This window comes from Ranitomeya imitator, chromosome 2 (genome assembly GCF_032444005.1).
Source record: "Ranitomeya imitator isolate aRanImi1 chromosome 2, aRanImi1.pri, whole genome shotgun sequence".
Classification (NCBI taxonomy): domain Eukaryota; kingdom Metazoa; phylum Chordata; class Amphibia; order Anura; family Dendrobatidae; genus Ranitomeya; species Ranitomeya imitator.
Genome location: NC_091283.1, coordinates 607,267,394 through 607,281,704, shown reverse-complemented (window position 1 = coordinate 607,281,704; position 14,311 = coordinate 607,267,394). Strand labels below are relative to the sequence as shown.

At 40.9% G+C, this 14,311-nt stretch overlaps 1 protein-coding gene across 1 annotated transcript in view; it reads left to right on the top strand.

The window, feature by feature from the left end:
* Nucleotides 1-14,311, top strand: part of ANKFN1 (ankyrin repeat and fibronectin type III domain containing 1) — a 935,619-nt gene that overhangs the window by 580,224 nt on the left and 341,084 nt on the right. Inside the window, exon 8 of the mRNA XM_069752446.1 lies at nt 8,532-8,631. Coding sequence (XP_069608547.1) covers nt 8,532-8,631 — 100 coding nt within the window. The remainder of the gene's footprint in view (nt 1-8,531; nt 8,632-14,311) is intronic.

The following is a 14,311-nucleotide window of genomic DNA, read 5'->3' as shown; positions in this document are numbered from 1 at the left end:
TATAGGATTAGTAATGGATAGGTGTCTTATTGAGACCTCTCCTTTACTAAGTCAGCCTTTATGTCACCTTACAATACAAAGGTGACATTAACCCCAAACTATTACCCCACTTGCCACCGCTGCAGGACAAGTGGGAAGAGAGAGGCTAAGTGCAGGTTGCTTAGTTCTATTCCTCCCATTATGTAGATGTAATTATCGTTTTTCTAGCCCAAATGTAAAATCTTGCATTTCTCCCTGTTAAATACCATCCTTCTAGTCACTGCCCATTGTTCAAGGTTATCTAGATCCTTCTGAATCCTTTCTCTGTCTTCTCTAGTGTTAGCTATCCCTTCTAGGTTTGCATCGTCTGTAAATTTGAATAGTTTACCTTTAGTTCCCTTATCTAGATCATTTATAAAAATGTTGAACAACACTGGAGGTCAGGACAGAGCCTTATACCCTTTCTGCCCTTGGACGGAATAGTACATCCGAGGGCAGAACCCCTGCTTTGGTGTGGGCTCCGGAGGTGAGCCAGCATCAAAACCAGGACATGTCAGCTGTTTTAAAATGCAATAAGGGGCAATCAAAAGAACATATCTGCTCCAAAATGGTATCAATAAAAATATTAGCTCGGCACCCAAACAATAAGTTCTCACCCAGCCCCAGATCACGAGAAAAGGAGAAGCTACGAATATTGGAAAATGGCGCAAAAAAGCCAAACAAAAAACAAGTGTGAGATTGCACTTTTTTTTACAATTTCACTGCACTTGGATTTTTTTTCCCGTTTCCAAGTACACGACATGCTAAAACCAATGATGCCTTCAAAAGTACAACTCATCCTGAAAAAATAAGCCCCCACATATTGACGGAAAAATATGACACAACAGGATCGCTTCCTTCACGCTGGGTGAAGTTTAACCCACGTGTGTATACTTATTAGTACCGCCATATAGTCCGTCATTACTTGGCAGCAGGTTCCATCTCTGCACGGTGGACCCCGGGCTGCGAAAGCACCATACTCTATCTGTCTTATTATTTGGTGCGTTCCGCTAGCCCTAACATACTATATCTACCATATTTCCCTGATCCACCCAGTCAGTGATTCCATCATAGAAGGAAATTAGATTAGTCTGGCATAACTTGTTTGCTACAAACTCATGCTGTCTCTGGTTAATTGCTGTATACTTATCCAAGTACTTACATGCATTCTGTTTAATACTTGGTTCAAAGATTTTTACTGGTATATACTGTAAGTAAGGATCACTAGACTATATTTTCCTGGCTTCATCTTCTTCTTGCATTTGCACCTCTCCAATCATCTGGGACTCCTGTTCTATAGGATTTTTCAAAGATTCTAGCTAGTGGTTCTGCAATTTCCTCTTCTAACTCTTGCAGTACCCTAGGATGTAATTGATCAGGACCAGGAGACTTAAAATAATTTAAATTAGCTAAATGTTCCCTGCCCATCTTTCTGTTTATAGATAGTGTAGATTATTTTATTCCTTCAATGGCACAATGAAGATCAGTTGTTGTTACATTTGCTTTCTTAGAGAAAACAAAAGAAAAATAGGAATTTAAAAGTTTGCCCTTCTTAACATCATTTTTTACCACTTCACCCTTTTTATCCTGTAAAAATCCTGTAGCATCTTTGATTATTATTTTGCTTTTGACGTACCCCCAAAATCATTTTTACTGCTTTTGGTCTCCCTTGCAAGCCTCACTTCATTACTGGCTTTAGCTCTTCTAATGCTGGCCCTCCATTTCCTGCAAGCAGCATTATATTCTTCTTTACATATGCCCCCTCTTTCCATTAGTTATAAATTTATTGTTTCCTATCTTAAAAGCGATTAACACTAGAACTACCGGAGGGGTCATTTTGACCCTTTTGCTATTTCTTTTTCCTATCATTTCTAAAATTTTAACAAATTAGTTTTTGTGACTTTTATTTATTCATGGTAGTGTTGTATTTTAGGACACAAAAATGAATTGAAACTTTTTCAGGGGCCCTGATTTTACAATTCATACCTCAAAGTACTGAAGGGGTCAATTTGACCCCATACATAAAAGTAGTTGTAGGCAAGTCTTCTAATAACAAATACATATATGACTACTCTGATGAAGAATGGTGACATCACTCTTACAGTTTACCAAGGTAAGCCAAATAAGAATGTCATTTTGTTCAGTAGTCTTCACCCAGATGTAGCAGTTGGAAATGACAAGAAAAAAAAACAGAAACGGTACAATTTTACAATAAAACAAAGGTTGGAGTGGACACAGCAGACCAGATGGCTCGAAAGTACACCACAAAATCTGGAAGCCGCCGATGGCCTGTTCAGGTGTTTTGTAATGTACTTGATTTAGCAGCTATAAACACAATTATACTCTAGAAAACAGCAACTGGGAGTAAAATTAGCAAACGGGAGATCATTCTTCAGCTTCATGCTATGACCATGTAAAAGGAAAATGCGTGCTGTACTTGATCTTTACACTGTTCCTACTAAGTTAAAATAAATGTTCTTTAATTTGTTGGCAACAAAAAAGTTATTTTTACTCCAGAGTCAGTACTTTTGAATGCGGGTCAAAATGACCCCTAATGGTAGTTATAGGTATTATGAAACCTGCGGTAGTTCTAGTGTTAACTCCTAATGCTTCCTTCTTTTTGGGATTTTTACCTATTGTGCAGTGAGAATTTCATTTAGCAAAATCTTCCATCCTTCATGGACATTTCTGTCCTTTAGAGAAACCAGCCATTGGACCTTTCCTACCTTCAGTCCATTAAAATCTGCCTTTCTAAAGTCGAACTTTAAAGTCTCGCTAGCCTTGCTCCTCTTGTAATCTAAAATTTGAGGATAGCATGATTAACGCTTCCTACAGTTGTGCTCAAAAGTTTACATACCCTGGCAGAATTTTTGATTTCTTGGCCTTTTGTCAGAGAATATGAATGATAAAACCAAAACTTTTTCTTCACTCATGGTTAGTGGTTGCTGAAGCCATTTATTGTCAAACTACTGTGTTTTCTCTTTTTAAATCATAATGACAGCCCAAAACATCCAAATGACCCTGATCAAAAGTTTGCATACCCTATTTCTTAATACCTTGTATTGCCCCATCTAACATCAATGACAGCTTGAAGTCTTTTGTGGTAGTTGTGGATGAGGTTCTTTATTTTCTCAGATGGTAAAGCTGCCCACTCTTCTTGACAAAAATCCTCCAGTTCCTTTACATTCCTGGGCTGTCTAGCATGAGCTATGTGCTTGAAATTTCCCCAGAGTAGCTCAATGATATTGAAGTCAGGAGAGTGAAATGGCCACTCCAGAACCTTCACTTTGTTCAGCTGTAGCTCTGACAGGTCGACTTGGCCTTGTGTTTTGGATCATTGTCATGTTGGAATGTCCAATTACATCCCATGAGCAACTTCCGAGCTGATGATTGTAAATTTGTCTCCAGTATTTGCTGATAACATGCTGCCTTCATCTTTCCTTCAACTTTGACCAAAGTTTCTGTGCCTTTGTAGCTCACACATCCCCAAACCATCATCGATCCACCTCCGTGCTTTACAGTAGGAATTATGTTCCATTCAACATAGGCCTTGCTGACCACTCTCCAAAATTTTTGTTGGTCTACCTAACCGTGGTTTTGTTTTTATAAAGCCCCTGATTTTCATTTGTTAATCACAGTTTGAACACTGCTGACTGGCATTATCAATTCCTTGGATATCTTTTTGTATCCCTTCCCTGCTTTATACAGTTCGACTATCTTTTCCCGTAGTTCCGATGACAATTCTTTTGCTTTCTTCATGACTCACAATCCAGAAACTTCATAGGCTTGATGAAAGATGCAAGAGTCTGTCTGGATCCCAGAAACTCACTCAGCTTGTATGCACAAAGTAGCTATTCAAACCCATTTGTGTCAACTCCTGTGCATGTTATCAGGCTCAAATCACCAGGGTATGTGAACTTTTGATCAGGGTCATTTGGATCTTTTGGGTTGTCATTATGATTTAAAAAGAAAAAACACAGTAGTTTGACAATAAATGGCTTCACCCAACAACTAACCATGAGTGGAGAAAAAGGTTTGGTGTTATTCATATTCTCTGAATAAGAGCCAAGAAAGCAAAAATTCTGCTGGGCTATGTAAACTTTTGAGCATAACTGTAAATTTCCAGCCACATTTACATCCTCAACCATTTCCTCCCTGTTGGTAAGAATTAGGTTAAGAGTTCAGATCCTCTTGTTCTTTTTTCTACCCTTTGAAAGATAAAATTGTCAACAAGAGAAGATAAGAATTACCTGGACCTATTACTTTTGCCTGAGAGAGATTCTCAACAAATATGTGGATAGTTAAAATCTCCCATAATCACTATGTCATACTTTTTTGAAAACAGAGACATCTGATGTAAAAAGAGTTCATCCACATCTTCAGTCTGTCCAGGTGGCCTATTGTAAGCACCTACATTAGTGTCCTTGCTGTTGTTCTTTCCTTGCATTTTTACTCACACAGCGTCTACAGAGGTACCATTCTCTGAAGCTTGGATCTTTGTAGAGATATACATTTTCCTAAAATACAATGAAACATCCCCTCCCCTCTTGTTAATAATGTGTCTAATAAATAAGTTGTAGCCTTCAAGGTTTGCATTCCAATCATGTGTATCATCCCACCAAGTTTCAGTGATGTCTATGACATATCTCTCTTCCTGTGTTAGCAGTTTCAATTCTCCTTGTTTGTTTCCCATCCTCTGTGCATTTGTATAGACCTAATTTGTAGTCGGTTTCTCTTGCTTCTCTATTTTCATCCAGCGTTTGATGTTTTTGCTCTTTATTTCCATTTCTAGTAGTTTTCAAAAGAATAGCTGCATATTTTATTCAAATGCATATTGCTCCATATTGCTCTAGTTTAAAGCCCTCCTGATGAGTATAACAAGGGGTCTACCAAATGTTTTTGAGTTTTCATAAGTTTTCAACCCATCTCTAGCAAGTAGTCCATCATACAGGAAATTCACTCAATTGTCAAAAAAAAACCATTGCTCATGGAACCAGTTATTCACGTGTAGAATGCTGTTCAATATCCTTGGCCCATGTCCATCCACTGGGAGGATGAATGAGAAGATGACCTGCACTCCGAGTTTTTTCACTTTCCGGCCTAGGTCTTCAAAGTCTCTGCATATAGTTTCCAGGTCCTTTTTTTCTGCGTCTTTTGTTCCTACTGGTATTAGTAGACTTATGTAGTCATCTGTACCACTGAAGAGTATTGATACCTTATCAGACACATCTTTGATTTGGGCACCTGGAAGACAGCACAGTTCTGGTGAGGTAATATCTGGTCACTGGTCAGCAGATAGCAGCTTATGTTCTTCTCAGTAGGGATTCCCCTATGACCACACTCTCCCTTTCTTCTTCACCACAGTGCTTCTTTTTCTCACTTCAAATGACTTCTGATTTCTTACTGGGGTATTTCTTGTGGGGAAAGCACTTTGTTTACCTACATCTTTATACTTGTCCTGCGTGAAAGCCTGGTACATATATATATATATATATATATATATATATATATATATATATATATATATATATATATACTGTATATATATATATATATATATATATATATATATATATATATATATATATACACACTCATTATTTTGCAATAGTTTTAGGCATTGGGAAAAGTGCTTCAGAATAAGAATGCTTTCAACAATAAAAATGTTAAAGGGAATCTGTCAGCAGATTTTTGCTGCCTCATCTGGGAGAAGCGTCATGTAGATAAAGAGATGCTGAATCCAACGATGTATCACTTAGTATACTCAGTGGAGCTGTTCTGATACAATCAGAGCTTTTAAATTTAGAATGAAGTAGAGCTGAGAAAGCTAACTTCGCCACAAATGGCTCTCAGCGTACAAAGTCAACAGACCATGAGGTGTTTATCACAGGAAGGGGCGTTACCGGATTAGTCTGGCAATCTTAATTTCTTAGTGATATATCCTTCATACATATATACAGCATGCAAATCACACATCCTTTAATTCTGTGTTTCAGCCTATATCTCCTGCTGTCTACAGATAGCATAGCAAAAGCTTGCTAACAGATTCCCTTTAATAGTTTCATTTTTTGAATTAGCAAAATTCAAAGTGAATGAATAAAAGAGAAATCTTACAAACGATCGGTCAAATGCAAAGTCCAGAAAAGTAGCTCAAATCATTCCACAACAAAAAAGCCAAACAGAATATACTTTACCACATCTACAGTCAATAAAGAAGCATTCCATCAAGGTTTGTATCCTCTTAATATATTGTATTCCTCATATCATGCAGAATTGTCCACTTACAATTGCTTTTTTTCCCTTTCTACCCAGATAATTCTTCTCTTTTCTGTAAATGAGGACTAAAATGTATTAAGAACATAGAAATATTGATGGGAATGCTTCTTTAAGGCAAATATAAAAAATCTCCTGAATTTTTCCACCTTGCTATATTTGCAGTATTGGTATAAAACCGGAGATGGTGGTCTTTGCATCTCAGGGCAAAAGCTTTCTTAATCCTCCCAAAATCTGAACATAGAGCAGCTCAGCCAGATCCACTAATCCAAAATAAGAAATTAATTGTACTCACAGAATCTACTATATAATTGTCTAAGGGTCACTTCCATCTGTCTGTCTGTCTGTCTTTCTGTCTGTCTGTCACGGATATTCATTGGTCGCAGCCTCTGTCTGTCATGGAAATCCAAGTCGCTGATTGGTCGTGGCAAAACGTCCACGACCATTGCCACGACCAATCAGCGACGGCCATAGTCTGGCAGAGAAATGGCCGCTGTTTTACTGCCCTGCAGTCAACGCTGAGCGCTCACACAGGGTTAATGCCAGAGTTAATGGACTGCGGTGTAATGCACTCCGTTAATGCTGCTATTAACCCTGTGTGACCAACTTTTTACTATTGATGCTGTGTATGCAGCATCAATAGTAAAACGATCTAATGTTACAAATAATAATAATTTAAAAAAAAAGGTTATTCTCACCCTCCGACGTCGCCTGCTGTCCTCCGGTGCCAAGGATGCTATGCGAGAAGGACCTGCCATGATGTCACGGTCATGTGACCACGACATCATCACAGGTCCTGCGCTCATGCCAACCCTGGGACCGGAAGCTGCTGCGTGCACCACACACAGGCGCCAGGACTTCAAGGGGTCTTCGGAAGATGAGTATATGTTTATTTTTTAACCACGCATATAGTGCCCACATTGCTATATACTACGTGGGCTGTGTTACATACTGCGTGGGCTCTGTTATATACTACATCTCTGTGCTATATACTATGCAGCTGGGCAATATACAACGTGACTGTGCAATATACAACGTGACTATCAAATATATTACGTGGCTGTGCAAAATACTACGTGCTCTGTGCTATATACTACGTAGCTGTGCAATATACTTTGTGGCTGCATCGGTTCTGTTATATACTACGTCGACTGTGCAATATACTATGAGGCTGTGTTATATACTACGTGGCAGTGCAATATACTATGATATACGATGTGGCAATGTTATATACTACGTGGCTCTGCTATATACTACATGGCTGACCAATATACTACTTGCCTGTGCAATACACTATATAGCTGTGCAATACACTATGTGGCTATGTTATATACTACGTGGCTGTGTTATATACTACGTAATTCTGCTATATACTGCGTATGCTGTGTTGCATACTACGTAGCTCTGTTATATACTACGTCGGTTGTGTTATATACTACGTCACTGTGCAATATAGTACGTAGCCTGTGCTATATACTACCAACATATTCTAGAATACCCGATACGTTAGAATCGGGCCACAATCTAGTCTATTTAATAAACAGGAACAAAATAAAAGATGAAGATGTGCGACACTGAGTGGTGTACGGACCCGAAGACTTACTATTGAGGATGTACATGCTAATTACAAGAGCAGCACATTTCAGGGCTGTGTTTTGAGCAGACGGTGGGGGTCTCAGGACCTGGACCCCTACTGATCGACAGCTATTTGCAATGCCTATTATATTTATTTCTATTAAAAAAAGGATAACAACAACTGCACTTTAATTGACCACATGTAATAAAAATAGAGCTCATCTGGTGCTCAGTTAAATGATCTATTTAGTCGAAGATACGGAGCCTACAAATCCTTCATCATCAGGCTCCATACAATGAGGGAATTACTTATGGCCGCCTGGTGCTAATCTCCTCTTCATGTGAAGCTCCAGTTTAGAGGTTGGATTTAGAGGTCAATGATTACTAAAAGAGGCCATGTATATTTGATTGCTGGCTGATACCTGGTGTTTTGCTCTGAATAACCTTCGAATGGAGCTGATGTTGAAGAGTGCTTTCAGCCATGCTATTGTGAGAGTTTCTAAGGGACGGCCCTAAATAGCATTTCTGGCCTGGTTATTAGTTTTATGAGCAGATTACATAATCTCTGTGTTTTATGGCGCTGTTTTATTAAACAAATATAATAAAAACAAATGTTTTACAGACACTTCAAAATGTATATGATTCCCGTGTGTGCTTCATTTCAGAAAGTGCGAAATTACAAAACCCTAGTCGCAAACAGTCGGTGTCCAGAAGTCTGAAACATCTTTTCCATTCATCAAACAAATTTGTCAAGACATTAAAGAGGTAGGTAATGTAAGATTAGGATTGTCTTTGTCCACAATTGTATTCTCCAGATTATTGTATTAGCGTTATGGATACATATATGTGTTCTTGATAGAGGACTGCTGTCATACCATTATAATGTTACATTTATTCCCATCTGGGACAAGGTGTGCTTTAACTGTCTGATAGATGCGAGTCCTACCTCTGTGAGCAATATCATGAACAAGACTCCATCTTCCTCTGGAGAGGTGACCATGAATGCTTGCTCCTCTGTATTGGCACTCATAAATAACCAACCAAGTGATTAGGCAAGTTTTGGACATCCCTTAAAGGGAATATGTCAACAATTATTTGCTATGTAATCTGAGGACATCATGAAGTAGGGGTTATACACAGATTTCAGTGATGTGTCACTTATCAAGCTGTGTGCTGTTTACTTATAATGAAGGTTTTATCACCAGAGTCTTATCAATGTTCGGAATACAGCAGTGACGGAAGCATGTGAGCCCAAGTCCAACCACGCCCAATCCTGTGATAAGCAGCTCACTGCCTATAGACCATGTACATACAGAGCTAGCTGTGAGTGGGGGCAGCTATCTCAGCTCTGCTTTATCCTACTAGAACTCTGAATATGTCAGAATGGCTGCACATCATTAGAATGAAGGTCTCTTTTCCTACATTATGCTGCTCTCAGATGACAAAAATCTGGTGACAGATTCTCTTGAACTCATTTCTGCCATCAGACGTACTATTCCGTCCATGTGACCTGGACTTTACTTCCCATGGATGGAATAGTACGTCACTAGCAATCGGCTGTGCACACTGGGGGTGTGTGGCCAGGTGTCGGCTGATTCTCACACCTGACCCCTCGGCACTAAGTGGACAGCTCCTGGCACTTTAACCCCCAGAATACAATCGCAGCATTCCGGGAGCAGGCAGAACGCTGACAGCCCTTCTGCCTTTGGATCGGAGACCCTGCGGCATGACGTGGGGTCCCGATCGCTCCCATGGTAACCCAATATCCTCAAGATGTGATACCTGACAAACATAAAAACCTGCTATAATGCCTCTTTCACACATCCTGATATTTCCGGAAATGGAGATGCCATTGTCCGTGGGTGTAATACTTGCGGAACACGTTTGGCATGTGTGTGCCGCATCAGTAAAACAATAAAATTCAAGGGAAAAGAAAGCGGTCACTAGGGAGCGCTGTGAGGGTCACAGTTAAAATTGAAGGCAAAAGGTCCACCGCAGCTCCAGCTGTTAACCTTCTAGGAGGATACAAAATGCAGTAAAGAATAGTCATAATAGTTCTAGGAGAGCTGGAAATGAGACCAAAACAAGGATTTTAGTGTTGAACCACAACGCGTTTCAGCGGTTAAAACTTCCACCTGATGAAGACGGTTTAACCGTTGAAACGCGTTGTGGTTCAACACTAAAATCCTTGTTTTGGTCTCATTTCCAGCTCTCCTAGAACCATTATTACTATTCTTTCCTGCATCAGTAAAACACGGACAGGCGCCAGTGAAGAAGAGTTGCAGTAAACGCTGTTCCCCGGCGCCGGATGCTGAACACGGCTCTCATCATTCTCCCCTGCTCTGCTGGCGATCGGCATAAGCAGGGGAGAATGATGACAGTTACATTTAGCCTCTTAGAACATGATTCAGGTTTTCACCAACTCTGGTGTTGCGATCGCCGTTATTAACGTTATAACGGCGACCGCAAAAAAAGTCTGATTTTATATTTAACTAGATGGTGGCCAGATTCTAACGCATCGGGTATTCTAGAATATGCATGTCCACGTAGTATATTGCCCAGCCACGTAGTATATTGCCCAGCCACGTAGTATATTGCCCATTTACATAGTATATTGTCCAGCCACGTAGTATATTGCCCAGTCACGTGGTATATTGGCCAGTCACATAGTATACAGCACAGAGCCACGTAATATATTGCCCAGCCACTTAGTATATTGCCCAGCGACGTAGTATATTGCCCAGCCACATAGTATATTGCCCAGTGACATAGTATATTGCCCAGCCACGTAGTATATTGCCCATTTACATAGTATATTGTCCAGCCACGTAGTATATTGCCCAGTCACGTGGTATGTTGGCCAGTCACGTAGTATACAGCACAGAGCCACGTAATATATTGCCCAGCCACTTAGTATATTGCCCAGCGACGTAGTATATTGCCCAGCCATGTAGTATATTGCCCATTTACGTAGTATATTGTCCAGCCACGTAGTATATTGCCCAGCCACGTAGTATACAGCACAGAGCCATGTAGTATATTGCACAGCGACGTAGTATATTGCCCAGCCACGTAGTATATTGCCCAGCCATATAGTATACAGCACAGGCCACATAGTATATTGCACAGCGACGTAGTATACAGCACAGAGCCACGTAGTATATTGCACAGTGACGTAGTATATTGTCCAGCCACATAGTATACGGCACAGAGCCACATAGTATATTGCACAGAGACGTAGTATATTGCCCAGCCACGTAGTATACAGCACAGGGCCACGTAGTATATTGCACAGCGACGTAGTATATTGCCCATCCTTTGTAGTATACAGCACAGAGCCACGTAATATATTGCACAGCGACGTAGTATACAGCACGGAGCCACATAGTATATTGGCCAGTCATGTAGTATATTGCCCAGTGACGTAGTATATTACCGAGCCACGTATGTCACAGTTTAAAACAATAAAAAATAAACATACTCACCTAACGATCCGAGGGCCCCTTGTAGTTTAACATACTCACCATTCTCGTCGCTGCTCCTCAGCGTCCCGTCTCTCCGCCTCCTGGGATCCAACAGTGCTGTGCAGATGGGCACGCGGCTGCCGCCATCTTGCGTTCCCAGGATGCTTTGCGAAATTACTCATATGACTTAGCGGTCTCGCGAGACCGCTAGGTCTTCTGGGTAATTTCGCAAAGCATTGCTGGGAAAGGAAGATGGCGGCAGGTGCGAGTGCCTCAGCGGACAATGGAGGGTGAGTATAGCAGTTTTTTTTTTTTTTTACTATTTTTAACATTACTTTTTTTTACTATTGATGCCGCATAGGCAGCATCAATAGTAAAAGGTTAGGGACACACAGGGTTAATAGCGGCGGTAACAGAATGCGGTCCGTTACCGCCGGCATTAACCCAGTGTTAGCGGTGACCGGAGGGGAGTATGGAGCGGGCGCCGGGGACACTGACTGCGGGGAGTGGAGCGCCGGGGACACTGACTGCAGGGAGTGGAGCGCCGGGGACACTGACTGCGGGGAGCAGAGTGCCGGGGACACTGACTGCAGAAAGCGGGGAGTATGGAGCGTAGCGCCGGGGACACTGCGGGAAGCGGGGGTTATGGAGCGGGCGCCGGCCACTGACTGCGGGGAGTATGGAGCGGCCATTTTCTTCCAGACTGTGCCCGTCGCTGATTGGTCGTGGCTGTTTTGCGGCGACCAATCAGCGACTTGGATTTCCATGATAGACAGAGGCCACGACCAATGAATATCCATGACAGACAGAAGGACAGATGGAAGTACCCCTTAGACAATTATGTATATAGATTTCTCTCTCCTCTGATGTGATCGCACATCAGAGGAGAGAGAAATAGGGTCCCCTGATGACCCACCCAGTAGTTCCGTTGTCCCTGCAGACCCACCTGAAGTCCCCCGGGCTGCTTTCTTCTTCTTCCGGGAGAAAATGACAGACGCATGTGCAGTGCGCTCGCTAAGATCTGCCAGCCGGCACCCAGCAACAATAGGAGATTTTTTCCTATTGGTTCATATGGATCACTGTGATAGACACTATCACACTGGTGAAAATAAAAAAAATAGTAAATCAAATCCCCCTTTATCACCCCCTTAGCTAGGGAAAACTAATAATATAAAAAAAAGTATTTATTTCCATTTTCCCATTAGTTAGAGTTGGGCTAAAGTGAGTTGGGCTAAAGTTAGGGTTAGGGTTGGGGCTAAAGCTAGGGTTAGAGATGGGGCTAAAGTTAGGGTTAGGGTCAGGATTGGGGCTAAAGTTAGGGTTAGGGTTGAGGCTAAAGTTAGGGTTAGGATTGGGGCTAGAGTTTAAGTTAGGGTTTGGATTAGGGTTAGGGTTTTGATTAGGGTTGGGATTAGGGTTAGGGTAATGTTAGGGTTAGGTTTGTAGTTAGGGTTATGGTTAGGGTTGGAATTGGGGTTAGGGTTGGAGTTATAATTGGGAGGTTTCCACTATTTAAGCACATCAGGGGCTCTCCAAACGTGACATGGCGTCCAATCTCAATTCCAGCCAATTCTGCATTGAAAAAGTCAAACGGTGCTCCTTCCCTTCTGACCTCTGCTGTGTGCCCAAACAGTGGTTTACCCCCACAAATGTGGTATCAGAGCACTCAAGACAAATTGGACAACAACTTTTAGGGTCCAATTTCTCCTGTTACCCTTGTGAAAATAAAAAATTGGGGGCAAAAACATAATTTAAAAAAATATATGATTTTTTATTTTTATGGATCTTCGGTATAAACTTTTATGAAGCACTTGGGGGTTCAAAGTGCTCACCAAACATCTAGATATGTTCCTTAGGGGGGTCTAGTTTCCAAAATGGGATCACTTATGGGGGTTTCCACTGTTTAGGCACATCAGGGGCTCTCCAAATGCGACATGGTGTTCGATCTCAATTCCAGCCAATTTTGGTTTGAAAATGTCAAACGACACTCCTTTCCTTCCGAGCTCTGCTGTGGGCCCAAATAGTGGTCCCCCCCACATATTGGGTATCAGCATCCTCAGGACAAATTGGACAACAACTTTTTGGGCCCAATTTCTCCTGTTACCCTGGGGAAAATAAAAAAAACAGGGGACTAAAAGATATGTTTGTGGAAAAAATATGATTTTTTATTTTCACACCCGGGCGTTATAAACTTTTGTGAAACACCTGGGGGTTCAAAGTTCTCACCAGATATTTAGATAAGTTCCTTGGGGGATCTAGTTTCCAAAATGGTGTCACTTGTTGGGGGTTTCCACTGTTTAGGCAAATCAGAGGCTTTCCAACCGCAACATGGCGTCCTTTCTCATTTCTAGCCAATTTTGCTTCGAAAAAGTAAAACTGCGCTCCTTCCCTTCCAAGCTCTGTCATGCGCCCAAACAGTGGTTTACCCCCACATATGGATATGGGGTATCAACATACTCAGGACAAATTGTACAACAACTTTGGTGTCCATGTTTTCCTTTTACCCTTGGTAAAATTAAAAAAAATTGGATCTGAAGTAAATTTTGTGTGAAAAAAAGTTAAATGTTCATTTTTTTTTTAAATATTCCAAAAAATCCTGTAAAGCACCTGAAGGGTTAATAAACTTCTTTAATGTGGTTTTGAGCACCTTGAGGGGTGTAGTTTGTAGAACCCTTAAAGTGACTTCAAATGTGATGTGGTCCCCCCAAAAAATGGTGTTGTAAAAATGAGAAATCGCTGTTTTATCTTTTAAACCTTATAACTTCCTAGCAAAAAAAAAAATGTTGGTTCCAAAATTGTGCTGATGTAAAGAAACCACGTGGGAAATGTTACTTATTAAGCATTTTGTGTGACATATCTCTGTGATTTAAGGGCATGAAAATTCAAAGTTGGAAAATTGCAAAATTTACAAAATGTTTGCCAAATTTCTGTTTTTTTTCACAAATAAACGCAGGTAATATCAAATAAATTTTAACACTATC